The following is a 14,724-nucleotide window of genomic DNA, read 5'->3' as shown; positions in this document are numbered from 1 at the left end:
GGAGAGTCAGTCAGTCAGTTGACAGTTGGTTTAGAGGCAGACATGGCAGGTGACAGTCAGTCAGTGGATGGCATGTCTGGTCAATAATGGACAGATCTCTCTGGAGGCTCTCTCCCTCTCTCCCTCTCAGTGAGACGTGAAGAGCTGAAGATGACAGACACACAGAGTAGGAGACCAGTGACAATGGAATGATGATGAACACAAAGGGAAAGAAGGATGTCAATGTTTACAGTAGAGATGGGATGAAAACACGTCCGTCAACGAGGCTTGGCTGTTTTTGAAAGATTCACCAATAAAAGACGCTGAAAGGCGTGTGTTGTCAAAACAAGAAGCAATGGAAAGACGAAGACGACCAAGACAGATTGCTGGCTGATGTAGACAGATGTACAGGAGTGTGAAGCAAAGAGGGACAGGAAAGATAAATGGAGTGAAGAAAAAAAAGCAATAAATAATATATTTTCTCTGCTGGATAGATGAATGGATGAAGGATGGTGATGCGATTAGCAAGCACATGTAATGAGCACGTTAGCTAACTGTGAATTATTTACATTCATTGTTGCATCACAAGATTGACACTACTTAATAGCTTGATTTGTATTCACCTTTCCAACAGTAGTTCCACATTGCATGCAAAGCAAGCCTATTCTCTAGTACCGCAGTCATTTCTACACTTCAGCTCATAATTGCCTGTTCGGGTATAGTGATGTGGGAGCTTCACTGAATAAGCTGACCTTTAACCAGTGTATTTGAAAAGAAATAGCTATTCATAGACTACATATTTTATTAATCTAATAATACAATATATTGTCAGGTTCCTGGAACTGGTACATGTGCAGATACAGTACAGGTTGTGTCCTAAATGGAATAGCTAAATGGAATAGTGCACTACTTTTGACCAGAGACCAAAATAATCCTTAGAAGGGGTAACTAACCTCTGACCTGTTAACTCCTGGTGTAAATACTGTTTATATGGTTAGACTACTTCTAGCTCTGCTATTAATAATAGTACAATGTGATGTCAGTTATGTCACTTACTTGGCCCTGGTACAATACAGTTACAGTACCTGTGAAGGCGTCGATGGTGGCTGCAGTGCTCTGCTGCCTGCCTCTCTGGGAAGCTACAGTGATGGTGTATTCTGTGCCTGGCTCCAGGTCATTGAGAGTGGTGGTGGTCACGTCCTTGGGGACAGTAACCTCCATGGTCAGCCCAGATGAGGAGGTGTAGGTGACCATGTAGTGGTCGATAGGCCCCTGGACCACCCCCCACAGCAGGGTGATGGTGTTGTCTGTGGATGCTGTCACAATCAGGTCCATGGGGACATCTAGACCTGAAACACACAGTAAAGAGTAGTTCAAGTATAATCAACATACCAATAAACATATTTCTATTTAAGATTAAATACAGTAAATGGTATTTTGACACTGTTTTTCATGCTTCAATGAAATTCAAACAAACAAAACACGTAGGGTACAAAAGAGAACATGGTGGTGAAATTCTGTTTACTGATACTGGTAGTTGTGATTTTCTGTGTCAGATCACTGATTTGCACAGATGAGCCAGGCGATTAACTCACTTACCAGTTCTGGCGTTCATTGTGGCAGGAGAACTCTGGTTGGTGCCAAGCATGGCCGAAATACCAATGCCATACTCTGTACCTGGCAACAAGTCTGTGGGTTGAGAGGGAGGAAGAGAGAAGGAGAGCGAGCGAGGGAGAAAGAGAGTGTGTATGAGAGTATGACAGATGGACGATGAGAGACACAAGACACTGGGCCAACTATTGATTTTAATTAGTATGTGAATAGAAAACGATTAAACATTAGCTGGTGATGTGAATGAATCTCTCCATGCAATACCCTGGCGGACTATACAGTATGATGATATTAAAGAGAAAGAATTAGCAAGCAGATGGAGCCTTACAGACCTGCCTATTAAAAACTGCATTAATAATGAAGGGCTTGCCAAATACCCTGTTCATCATCATGTTTTCTTAAGATTTGTGTTAACCTTTTTTCAACCGCATAATTAATCAGTAAAGTAAAAATCGCTATTACATCAGTGAGTTTATAAGGTTACAGAAATGGAGAGAGGAAAGCATTGATACAATGAGGGAAAAAAGTATTTGAGCCCCTGCTGATTTTGTACGTTTGCCCACTGACAAAGAAATGATCAGTCTATCATTTTAATGGTAGGTTTATTTGAACAGTGAGAGACAGAATAACAACAAAAAAAATCCAGAAAAACGCATGTCAAAAATGTTATAAAATGATTTGCATTTTAATGAGGGAAATAAGTATTTGACCCCTCTGCAAAACATGACTTAGTACTTGGTGGCAAAACCCTTGTTGGCAATCACAGAGGTCAGACGTTTCTTGTAGTTGGCCACCAGGTTGCACACATCTCAGGAGGGATTTTGTCCCACTCCTCTTTGCAGATCTTCTCCAAGTCATTAAGGTTTCGAGGCTGATGTTTGGCAACTCGAACCTTCAGCTCCCTCCACAGATTTTCTAGCCACGACCCATTGGGTCCATCCACGACCCATTTTCAATGCCCTGGCTGAGGGAAGGAGGTTCTCACCCAAGATTTGACGGTACATGTCCCCGTCCATCGTCCCTTTGATGCGGTGAAGTTGTCCTGTCCCCTTAGCAGAAAAACACCCCCCAAAGCATAATGTTTCCACCTCCATGTTTGACGGTGGGGATGGTGTTCTTGGGGTCATAGGCAGCATTCCTCCTCCTCCAAACACGGCGAGTTGAGTTGATGCCAAAGAGCTCCATTTTGGTCTCATCTGACCACAACACTTTCACCCAGTTGTCCTCTGAATCATTCAGATGTTCATTGGCAAACTTCAGACGGGCATGTATATGTGCTTTCTTGAGCAGGGGGACCTTGCGGGCGCTGCAGGATTTCAGTCCTTCACGGCGTAGTGTGTTACCAATTGTTTTCTTGGTGACTATGGTCCCAGCTGCCTTGAGATCATTGACAAGATCCTCCCGTGTAGTTCTGGGCTGATTCCTCACCGTTCTCATGATCATTGCAACTCCACAAGGTGAGATCTTGCATGGAGCCCCAGGCTGAGGGAGATTGACACTTCTTTTGTGTTTCTTCCATTTGCGAATAGTCGCACCAACTGTTGTCACCTTCTCACCAAGCTGCTTGGCGATGGTCTTGTAGCCCATTCCAGCCTTGTGTAGGTCTACAATCTTGTCCCTGACATCCTTGGAGAGCTTTTTGGTCTTGGCCATGGTGGAGAGTTTGGAATCTGATTGATTGATTGCTTCTGTGGACAGGTGTCTTTTATACAGGTAACAAACTGAGATTAGGAGCACTCCCTTTAAGAGTGTGCTCCTAATCTCAGCTCGTTACCTGTATAAAAGACACCTGGGAGCCAGAAATCTTTCTGATTGAGAGGGGGTCAAATACTTATTTCCCTCATTAAAATACAAATTAATTTATAACATTTTTGACATGCGTTTTTTTTTAATTTTTTTTTTTAATTCTGTCTCTCACTGTTCAAATAAAGCTACCATTAAAATTATAGACTGATCATTTCTTTGTCAGTGGGCAAACATACAAAATCAGCAGGGGATCAAATACTTTTTTCCCTCACTGTAGCTGTCATCCCACAGACAATGCGTTCCCTTATTCTGATATTCCCTTTACATAAGACATACACCTGAAGACAGACATCTGAAAACTCATGTCTGGAAACCTATCAGTACTTTGATAAAATTTCAATAAAATCCACGACATTAGAATCTCGCTCAGTTATTCAACAGACGTCCTTACACTATAGTAAGCATGAACGTTATCTTATATATTTTTTTACCCCTTTTTCGTAATATGCAATTGGTAGTTATGATCTTGTCTTATCGCTGCAACTCCCCAAAGGACTTGAGCGATACGAAGGTTGAGAGTCATGCATCCTCCGAAACATGACCTGCCAAGCCGTGTTGCTTCTTAACACACTGCTCGCTTAATCCGTAAGCCAGCTGCACCAATGTGTCAAAGGAAACACCATCCAACTCCCAGGCGTTGTCAGCTTGCAGGCACCCAGCCTGCCACAAGGAGTCGCTAGAGCCCAATGAGCCAAGGAAATAGCCCCCAGACTAACCCTCCCCTAACCCAGACAACGCTGGGCCAATTATGTGCCGCCCCATGGGGCCCCCGGTCATGACCGGCTGTGACACAGCCTGGGATCGAACCCGAGGCTGTAGTGGTGCCTCAGCATTGTGATGCAGTGCCTTAGACCACTGTGCAACTTCGGAGGCCCCACATTATATTATTTTGTCCTAAAAACAGAGGTGTAACATGAACTAAAGTTATCCCCACCTGTGAGTGTGGTTCTGCTGGTGGGACCATCGTTGCGTGGAACGATGACCTTCTCGTACCGGTCCCCTGCCAGGGTGCTGTAGACCACCTGGTACCCCTCTACTTCCGCCTCGCTGTTGTCCCACTCCAGCTCCAGGGTGGTGGAGGCCTTGGACAGCACCTGCAGGTTCTTGGGTGCGTCGATCTCTGAGAGGAACAACAGAACTGACAATGTTGGGGCCACTGAGACCAATCATCAGAAGTGGGACATGGTTTCCACATGCAGTTTCATCAGTCAGTTAGATAGTAAAACAGGATGATATGACCATAGAAATATAAAATAATTAGAGATAATAATAGAATTTAAAATAATACATTCAAAGCTACACTTATTTAGATGGCTATGTTATTGTTTCTGCCCTGAATACATCTTTAAAAAGCATTCCAGTAGGCCTACATGTTTGGCATTCTTTAATGTATTTGTAACGGAAGACGTGAAAATGTAAAGAGCTTAACAAATAGTACAGTATATTTGAAGGATGTAGAGTTATGTATACAGTGCTGTATGTGTTCACATGAAATACACTAAATCCATCAAACATGGCATACACAATGATCTAGAAGCAGCTGGTTGTATGGTCCAGCTGTTTTTGACGGTCCTCACCGGTACTGAATTCTGTGGAGATGGTTCCACTCTCATTGCCCTTGCGAACACCACTGATGGACACCTCGTAACGCGAGCCTGGTCTCAGCACCTGCAGGGAGTACTGGCTGAGGGTGGGCTGCAGACGGAAGGTGGTCTTAGGCCCGTCCCCCCCCACCAGGCCATAACGCAGTACTATCTGGTCGATCTTAGCCTTGGGATTGGTCCACTCCACGAAGGCCACCGTGTCCGAGACGTCGCGCACTATCAGCTGAGTCGGCCCATCAATCACTGTAAGGGATAGCATAGATAAATATGGAGACAGGGTTCATGATCTAGAGATCCATATGGGTAGTTAGCATACAGTACCGTCAGAGGTTTGGACAGGGTTTTTCTTTATTGTTACTATTTTCTACATTGTATAATAATAGTAAAGACATCAACACTTTGGAATAACACATGGAATAATGTAGAAAACAAAAAAGTGTTAAACAAATCAAAATATATTTTATATTTGAGATTCTTCAAAGTAGCCACCCTTTGCCTTGATGACAGCATTGCACACTCTTGGCATTCTCTCAACCAGCTTCATGAGGTAGTCACCTGGAAAGCATTTCAATTAACAGGTGTGCCTTGTTAAAAGTTAATTTGTGAATTCTCTTTCCTTCTTATTGTGTTTGAGCCAATCAGTTCTGTTGTGACAAGGAAGGGGTGGTATACAGAAGATAGCACTATTTGGTAAAAGACCAGGTCCATATTATGGCAACAACAGCTCCAATAAGCAAAGAGAAACGACAGTCCATCATTACTTTAAGACATGAAGGTCAGTCAATCTGGAAAATGTCAAGAACTTTGAAAGTTTCTTCAAGTGCAGTTGCAAAAACCATCAAGTGCTATAATGAAACTGTCTCTCATGAGGACCACCACAGGAAAGGAAGACCCAGAGTTACCTCTGCTGCAGAGGATAAGTTCATTAGAGTTACCAGCATCAGAAATTGAAGCCCAAATAAATGCTTCACAGAGTTCAAGTAACAGACACATCTCAAAATCAATTGTTCAAAGAGACTGCGTGAATCAGGCCTTCATGGTCGAATTGCTGCAAAGAAATCACTACTAAAGGACACCAATAATTAGAAGGCTTGCTTGAGCCAAGAAACACGAGCAATGGACATTAGACCGGTGGAAATCTGTCCTTGGTCTAATGAGTCCAAATTTGAGATTTTTGGTTCCAACCGCCGTGTCTTTGTGAGACGCAGAGTAGGTGAACGGATGATTTCTGCATGTGTGGTTCCCACCGTGAATCATGGAGGAGGTGTGATGGTGTGGGGTTGCTTTGCTGGTGATACTGTCTATGATTTGTTTAGAATTCAAGGCACACTTAACCAGCGTGTCTACCACAGCATCCTGCAGTGATACGCCTTCCCATCTGGTTTGCACTTAGTGGGACTTTCATTTGTTTTTCGACATGACAATAACCCAAAACACCTCCAGGCTGTGTAAGGGCTATTTGACAAAGAAGGAGAGTGATGGAGTGCTCCATCAGATGACCTGGCCTCCACAATCACCCGACCTCAACCCAATTGAGATGGTTTGGGATGAGTTGGACTGCAGAGTGAAGGAAAAGCAGCCAACAAGTGCTCAGCATATGTGGGAACTCCTTCAAGACTGTTGGAAAAGCATTCCAGGTGAAGCTGGTTGAGAGAATTCCAAGAGTGAGCAAAGCTGTCATCATGGCAAAGGGTGGCTACTTTGAAGAATCTCAAATATGAAATATATTTTAATTTGTATAACACTTTTTGGTTCACTACATGATTCCATATGTGTTATTTCATAGTTTTGATGTTTTCAGTATTTTTCTACAAGGTAGAAAATAGTAAAAATAAAGAAAAACCCTTGAATGAGTAGGTGTGTCCAAACTTCTGATTGGTACTGTATGTACAATTCACACTAATACGACACGAGGTAGTTATGTCTAGTTTTGTACCAAAGAGAACCAGAATTGATAAGAAACACTGATTTGCACATGTAGAAATGTAAGCTTAAAAGAAAGTGATACTAGGAAGAGCAGTGTGCAGGTTTCACTTTTCTTTGAAATGATCGCTTTGTTCCTACGCACCTGCAAGAAGTTCTACCAGAAATACCATGTGAGTGCCTTTCTGAAATTTGAATCACATTTAGAAAGGTAAAATGAAGGTGTTGGCAGTGAATGCAGTTAATTAATTGCTGACCATATAAAACAAAACAAGAGACTTGGGGCGTTATAGAAATAGCAACTGAAAATACACCCAATAATCAAATTGCCTCCATGTCAATTGTGTGGATCCAACAATAATTAGATTACGTCTGGGAAAAAACACATTATGCTGTTGGCTATATGAGCATTCAAAAAAACATTATTGGGGGTGGAGGAACATTTGCTGGAGAGTAAATCTACTGAACAGTAGACTTATTTTATAGCATTGTCATTCTGGGAGGGAACAATGTCAGAGTGGTGATTAGTCACATGTCTGATTAGTCACATTTCTCTCAGAGTGTGCTAATTGGCTTTCCTTATAATGAACTTGTTTTTCACTGAGGCTGCAGCAGGGAACATCTGCTGCTTCAACAGACCTTGTAACGAAGCTAAACCTCTCCCATGCTTCTGACCCAAACATTAACACCTGGAACACCTACTGTACCTGACTGCGAAACTCTTCTTACAGCAAACCTGACAGAAAAGAGCGTACAATGTTTCCTTGAAGATCGCACAAGGGGTTTCAAGATTCTTGGCCAAGAATGAATTCCCTCATCAGAAGTTTGATATTGTTTTCTTTTTTTTCTTTCCTCGAAGAAGGGTGGCTAAATCTTTACACCCAGAAATAATTTAGTGACTTCAAATATGTCTTTATTTATCCAATAAGGTATCTGCAGGTGGATATGTTGAAGAATTTATAAATGCTCATGAATTATGAATGCCTACTTAATTACAACTGACAGTGGGCCAGGGTTGGAAAATGAATGGTGTTTTCACTGCGGACACGTAATTTGAATTGTTATGGAAACGTTCAATTGAATCTAATCCTACTCTCTGGAACTGTCACTCTGAGGAATTCCTGGGTGAGGTTTACATTAAGTGCATAATTGCTGGCAGACCAAGCCATTCGTCAAGGTGACATTTTCAATTAGTCTTAGCTGTGTGATGCATGTGGTGTGTGTGAGATGTGTATGTGTGAGTTCCCCTATCTTGAGTGCTCTTTTTCTGAGCTACACTGACTAGACTAAAGACTGTCACACGGTGAGAACAGTGTATGGGGTGGGGATACCGGAACATATCAGAGACAACATATGAGAGGCAAAGAGACTCATTTTCAGTGACAGGGAGTTTAGCCTGAAAACTATGGGACTTCCTAATATGGATGTCATACAATGAGACTTCCACAGGTCTGCGACCTCAAACACCCACAAGTAAGGATATTTCTACAACCGAATGTATATGTATAGTAGTAGATGGATAGAAGTTTGCTAATGATGGCTTTGTGAGGTTTATGGGATCACCGACGAAACCATACATACATGTGGTGACGATGGCGGATACGGGCTGGCTGCGGCCCTGGTCCCTGAGAGCTACCAGGTTGACGGTGTACTCCTCCCCTGGTCTCAGGCCTGTCTGGTGGAATGAAGTGATGGTGCTGGGCAGCTGGGCTGTCATCCCTCCATCATTGTCCTGTCAGAGAACACAGACAGGCAGAACCCTCTGGCTTCACTTGGGCTCCTCTTGTCATATACAGTATGGTTTCCAAATGGATCCCTATTCCCTATATAGTCCACTACTTTTGACCAGGGTCAATAAGGCTCTGGTAAAAATGTGTGCACTATAAAGGGAACAGGGTGCAATTTGGGACACACTTTCTGGCTTCACTTGGGCTCCTCTCCTGGGACAGACTACTGCATTTGGGGCACCAAACGTTTTAAATCAAATTTACTGCAATTCTACACATTTTGCTATCTTACGCTATCTGAGAGCCCCCATTCTCCAGGGGGAGCCCCAACCTCCCCCCAAAAAGGTGCCCTGCGTGCCTGTTCGGTAATCTGGCCCTGGTCCTCTCATACATACACAGGTAAACAATCCCACCTGCTTTTGATGGAGGAGTGATGCATGGTTCCATGTGAGCTACTCCCCCAGACAGATGTTTATGCAGAGGAAGGATCTGAATAAAACTCAACCCTCACTGCTCTGACGGGCACCAAGTTATGGCATCTATAAATATGATATTGTGATTGGCTTTATGATAAATTCTGCTTGCGTTGGTTGTTCTTTTGGTGGTTAAGCTCCAGGTCTTGTTAAGAGTTCTGTGCTAAATGACTTAGTAAAAAGGGTGATGTACATAATGTTTGATTTGACAGGTTGATGATTGATAGGTGTAGTGTAATGTGTTGATTTTTCGATTACTGGCCCAACAGTCAAACAGCTAGACTACCTGCTGACTGGCTGACTGAAGTGACCCTGGAATATATCAATTCCAGGGTCACTCTGTCTCAGATAATGGCAGTTTGTGTGGGGGGACTCAGTGGGCAAGCTCTCATCTCTTTGTGCTTTTGGCACTGTGAACTCTTGTTTGTCCCCAGCTGCCACTTTTATGCTCACATCCATTACCTTATTGTTAATCTTTTATTTTGGATTAAATCCAGAGGGGTCGAAACTCTGACTTCTAATATGATTTCTAAGTGACGACGTTGAGTTTGAACTCAGACCCCTTATGGAGAAGGAGCTAGCTAGCAGAGTCCACTGTAGTAGGCAGCCTCACACCCAATGATGTAGATTAAAGTGCACTGTGACCCAAATACTCCCATGTCGCTTTGTATTCATAGTCTGTCACCTCCAAAAGAGCTTTCCCGAGTTTGTTTCCATGGCATTTATGCTTTTCATCTAAAAACCCCAGCTTTAAGTCCTTGAGCCCAGCCAAACTTCTATCCTCCTAGCTAGGAACACCTAAAGGAGAAAGCCAATTATAGAGAGAGGGACTGAGGATAAGAGTACCTGGTGTTTATAGAGGGAATTAAAGGGAAAGCTCTCCTAACTTTGAACCTGTGGCTAATATGGCTATGGGTTTGAAAATGGCTCCTGCTTGCTGATCCACCTAATCGTCAATAAGCCTTGGGCAATCCATCATCTAATTTGGTAGACTTTAAGTTGAAGGGTAAAAAAATCAATCCCCTCCCCAAATGTTCCACTATTTCTACCATCCAAGAGTAAAAATCTACCCATGGATGGCCATATCAAAAATATATATAATGTTGCAATATAATGTTGTAGTAATAAATATAGTAATATAATGTTGTTATTTCAAAAGGAACTCTCCTGAGATGTAAGCAGACTGAGTTGAAAATGACAGGTTTTATTGTACAGTGTGTTTGTTGTTGTTGTTGTTCAGCATACTGCTGTGTACAGTGCCACACTGCTCTTCCCAGAACATCGCCAAACCTGAATTCTTTCATCTCTATGGGGAAGCTGTTCTTGAGTACATTTTTCTTTCAGAAATACTGTAGGTAAGGTAGATGTCAAGATTTGTATGGTTTTGATTAATGTTTAATACAAACTTCTGTTTTGTTCAAATTCAAACCAGTTTTCCACCAATCCCTAGGCAGAAAGATTATCTGCATGGTCGGGGATTCTAGAGATAGGGTGGCAGGTAGCCAATTGCTCCTGTAAGTCACTCTGGATAAGGGCATCTGTTAAAAGTAACAAATGTATGTAACAATATGTCTACACTGTAACAACATTTATTCATTCAAATGTTTAGTGATGTAGCCAGTATTGAATAAATATCTGTCCTCTCTGTTGGTGAAACCTTACCTTTGGAATGAAGCTTATTTCCCAGCCATCAAACGAGTAGTAGAATGGTTGCCACTGCACCTCCACGGACGTCTCTGTGATGGATTTGAAGACTAAACCGTCTGGATTTGAGAGATCTTTGAGGCAAGGAGAGCTGTATTATAGGCCTCCATCTTCTGTATGCTCAATAAATCTCCCTTTTTACAGAGCTTTCCATGCATAGGGGCAGGGGGAAGAAGACCTCACCCTGTGGCTAAAGTTTCTTTCTTAGTGGACTACAACAGGCCAGGCAGCAGGTGCACATCCATTACTTTTGAACAAACTGTTTAGTACAATAATTGTTTACATGGTCCCTATATAAAACGTTTCTTCATTAGGTCATCTTTGAGCTATAAACACATACCGGTAATGAAAACACAACATGTCCAGATACAGTACATCAGTCATATGAAACATAAAATAACTATGCAAAAAATGAACTATGCAAAGCTTAATAATTATATTATAGGGAGAGAGAAAAAAACTTGAGCATAATTGCATGAACATACTCCTGTCTCTATTTACTTGATCATTTCAAAATTAGTGATAATATCAGAACCAGGAGTGTTGCCTGCTGATGAGAGCTGTAATTATTTAGCAAAGGCCCAATCAGTCCGTGAGATAATTGAATGTTTACTGTATAAACATGTTCTATTCTGGGCCTGAAGGAGAGTTTTGCATATGTCTGAGAAATATTGACTGGAAACTGAGAGCCTGCAGCAATTTGCCAATCTGGCATTTAAACCCAGGAGGTGGCAAGAGTCTAATCACATCCTGTTGTCAAAGATGGGCCTCCTTCCAACAGGATTTTTCTCAAAACTTGTCATTGAAAGTATGTGTCAGTTTTTGCGTTGTTGTTGTGGAAAACCTAAGTGCCCAGATTTCAATGGTGAGGACAAGGTGCCTAGTGTATACAGTATAACAATGGTTGTTTTGTTTGTGGGTAAAATTTACGTGACATGTTTCAGTTCTGGCAAGTAGCATTTTTTTCCCATAGCATCCATAGTGCAATCACTTTTGTGTGTGAAAAGTTTCAAGTGTTCTGACCTTGGCGTTGGCCAATGGGGATCCTAATAAATCAACTCAAATCAAAAATCCCTCCCCGGTCTGTGACGGTACAATAAACCTTCTAAGACCACTTTCCTGTAAAAGAAGAAGTGTGATAAGTAGAAAGTGGATGTCTGTATGTTGTAGTACCAAGGTTGACACCTGAAAGGAAACCTAAGCAGAAAAAATTTGACTTTGTGGAGGACTTAAGCAGGGTCCCAAATAAAATAGTAATAGAAAATGGCTGCCTGTTGTACTCACAGGTTGACACCTGAGCATTGGCAGGAACACTGATGACGTTGTTGAGCACAGCGTAGACGTTGATGTTGTACTCGATGCCAGGCTCCAGGTCTGGAATACTGCAGGTAGTGGTGTTCCCAGGGACCCTGATCTCCAGCTGGACCCCACCTGGGCTGGTGGCCACGTAGGTGACTAGGTAGTCTGTCATCAACACCGACCCCTCCCACTCCAGGTCAATGGTACGCTCTGTCACTCCCCGCACATGCAGGTTCAGATCCGGAGCCACTGTAGATGAAATGTTGTTTGCATAGTATGAAATCAAAACCTTGCAAACTTGAACTTCCATGCATTATATTGCACCTACTGTAGCAGGTGAAGACTGACTTACTTATTATATTCACTTAGGTCCCACTTAACCCACATGTACTGTATAAACAACACATTCTGATGTGCACTTGACTTCCAAATGTGTGTTGAAATCACCCAAAGTGACCCAAAATGCAGAGGAAACAAACAGTCCAAGACCTGTTCCTTTTAACTTACAATACCCCAGTGGTGCCACTACCACAACTAAGCTTGTATATGAGAGTGGATTCGGGGAAGGGATTGATATTCTTGGGGCAACTGGGACAGAGCCATGCCATAAGCCTGAGAGGGTTTGAGTGTAGAATGCAAATGAAGCCCTGCATAAACAGGAGTGTATAAGTTTACAGCTCAATCAGAGAGAGTGAGTAACAGATCTTGTCCTGAAGGCAGCTAGTGGTGTGGGACTTTCCTCTGTAGATTGGGCTCAGTGGTGGTGGTGGTGGTGGAGCATTAAGCCCTCCTAGGGGAGCTGTTGAGGGACTCAAGGAAGAGTTTGAGTTACTGCCACACGCACACGACAGATGGAGCCGAACCTGCCTCCTCCTCGAGACTGACCCTGGAGTGAGGAGAAGTCCTGCGGCATCACTTAGGAAGATTTATCACATGGACCAGATTCAGTCTTAAGTAAGACACAAAAAAGGGAACCAGTAGTAAGGTGATTGATATGGGGTATAGGGAGTGAGCACTTTAACTAAGCCTTCTAACAGAATGAAGAGAGTCTCCACGTGAAGCATATGCTTAGATGCTTAGAGCAACGTTCCTTCTGAAGGGCTTTGAGTACATCCCAAATGGCACCCTATTGTCAATTATAACGCACTTCTTTTGACCAAGTCCCATAGAGCTGTGGTCAAAAGTAGTGCACCATAAAGGGAATAGGATGCCATTTGAGATGCAGTCTTACTATTGTATTTTAATTTTTTTTAGGGAGTAGATCAGCTTTAATATTGCCGGCAGATTGTGTGTTCTATGAATGTAATTTCCAATCCCCCATATACATATATCTGTATATATATTTTTTCCAAACCCTACTACCCCTGCCTTAATTGGAGTAAACGAATGGACAATACTTCGGCTTCTACTTACAGCGTATACATACTATACATATATACTACTTTTCTTTTTTTTCTTTCTTTTTTTTGTCACACCCTTCAGCTACACTCAGCCCCTTCCATCTAGTTCTGAAAACCATCCAGTGATTACTAAATGCCATATATTTTTCAACTGTGCTGTAATGTTTCACAAAAGTTCTGAACCTTTTCATTCTCATAGTTTCTACAGATTTAAATCAAATCAAATTGTATTTGTCACACCGAATACAACAGGTGTATTTGTCACACCTTACCGAGAAATGCTTACTTACAAGCCCTTAACCAACAATGCAGTTCAAGAAATAGAGTTAAGAAAATATATATAAATAAAAACATTTTTTAAAGTAACACAATAAATAACAATAACAAGGCTTTATACAGGGGGTAGCTGTACCGAGTCAATGTGCGGGGGTACAGGTTAGTCGAGGTAATTTGTACATGTAGGCATGGATAAAGTGACTATGCATAGATAATAAACAGCGAGTAGCAGCAGTGTAAAAACACAGTGTCAATGTAAATAGTCTGGGGGGCCATTTGATTAATTGTTCAGAAGTCTTATGGCTTGGGGATAGAAGCTGTTAAGGAGCCTTTTGGACCTAGACTTTGGTACCGCTTGCCGTGCGGTAGCAGAGAGAACAATCTATGACTTGACACCGCCTAGTATATAGGTCCTGGATGGCAGGAAGCTTGGCCCCAGTGATGTACTGGGCCGTACGCACTGCCGTCTGTAGTGCCTTATGGTCGGATGCCGAGCAGTTCCCATACCAGGTGGTGATACAACTGGTCAGGATTCTCTCCCAGTGCTGCCAAAGGTGCTTCAACAAACTACTGAGTAAAGGGTCTGAATACTTATGTAAATGTGATTTTTCCGTTTTTACATTTGCAAAAATTTCTAAATACCTGTTTTTGCTTTGTAATTATGAGGTATTGTGTGTAGATTTAATACATTTCATAATAAGGCTGCAACATAACAAAATGTGAAAAAAGTCAAGGGGTCTGAATACTTTCCAAATGCGCTGTATATTCTGAAGATTATTTCATATTTTTTGCTCATATAATTTAAGGCAGGGCCATAAGTAAATATGTAAAATGGGATATGACTAAATTAATAAGGGTGATTTTTCCACAAATAGACAGGTGTTTACCTTTCCATGGCAACAAGTTCTAACTTTCTATTAAA

The 14,724-nt window shown here is 42.1% G+C and overlaps 1 protein-coding gene across 3 annotated transcripts in view; it reads right to left on the bottom strand.

Annotated features, from left to right (window-relative positions):
- Nucleotides 1–14,724, bottom strand: part of LOC106569075 (tenascin-R) — a 127,403-nt gene that overhangs the window by 33,401 nt on the left and 79,278 nt on the right. For 2 of the 3 annotated variants that reach the window (XM_045694089.1, XM_045694090.1), the window contains 7 exons: nt 12,112–12,375; nt 10,786–10,901; nt 8,505–8,655; nt 4,974–5,243; nt 4,331–4,534; nt 1,579–1,668; nt 1,065–1,328 (listed from right to left, as the gene is read on the bottom strand). In XM_045694089.1, coding sequence (XP_045550045.1) covers nt 1,065–1,328; nt 1,579–1,668; nt 4,331–4,534; nt 4,974–5,243; nt 8,505–8,655; nt 10,786–10,901; nt 12,112–12,375 — 1,359 coding nt within the window. The remainder of the gene's footprint in view (nt 1–1,064; nt 1,329–1,578; nt 1,669–4,330; nt 4,535–4,973; nt 5,244–8,504; nt 8,656–10,785; nt 10,902–12,111; nt 12,376–14,724) is intronic. The other variant, XM_045694091.1, reaches the window with a different exon arrangement.

Source organism: Salmo salar, chromosome ssa14, assembly GCF_905237065.1.
Source record: "Salmo salar chromosome ssa14, Ssal_v3.1, whole genome shotgun sequence".
NCBI lineage: Eukaryota > Metazoa > Chordata > Actinopteri > Salmoniformes > Salmonidae > Salmo > Salmo salar.
This window is presented reverse-complemented; position numbering and strand designations above follow the sequence as displayed.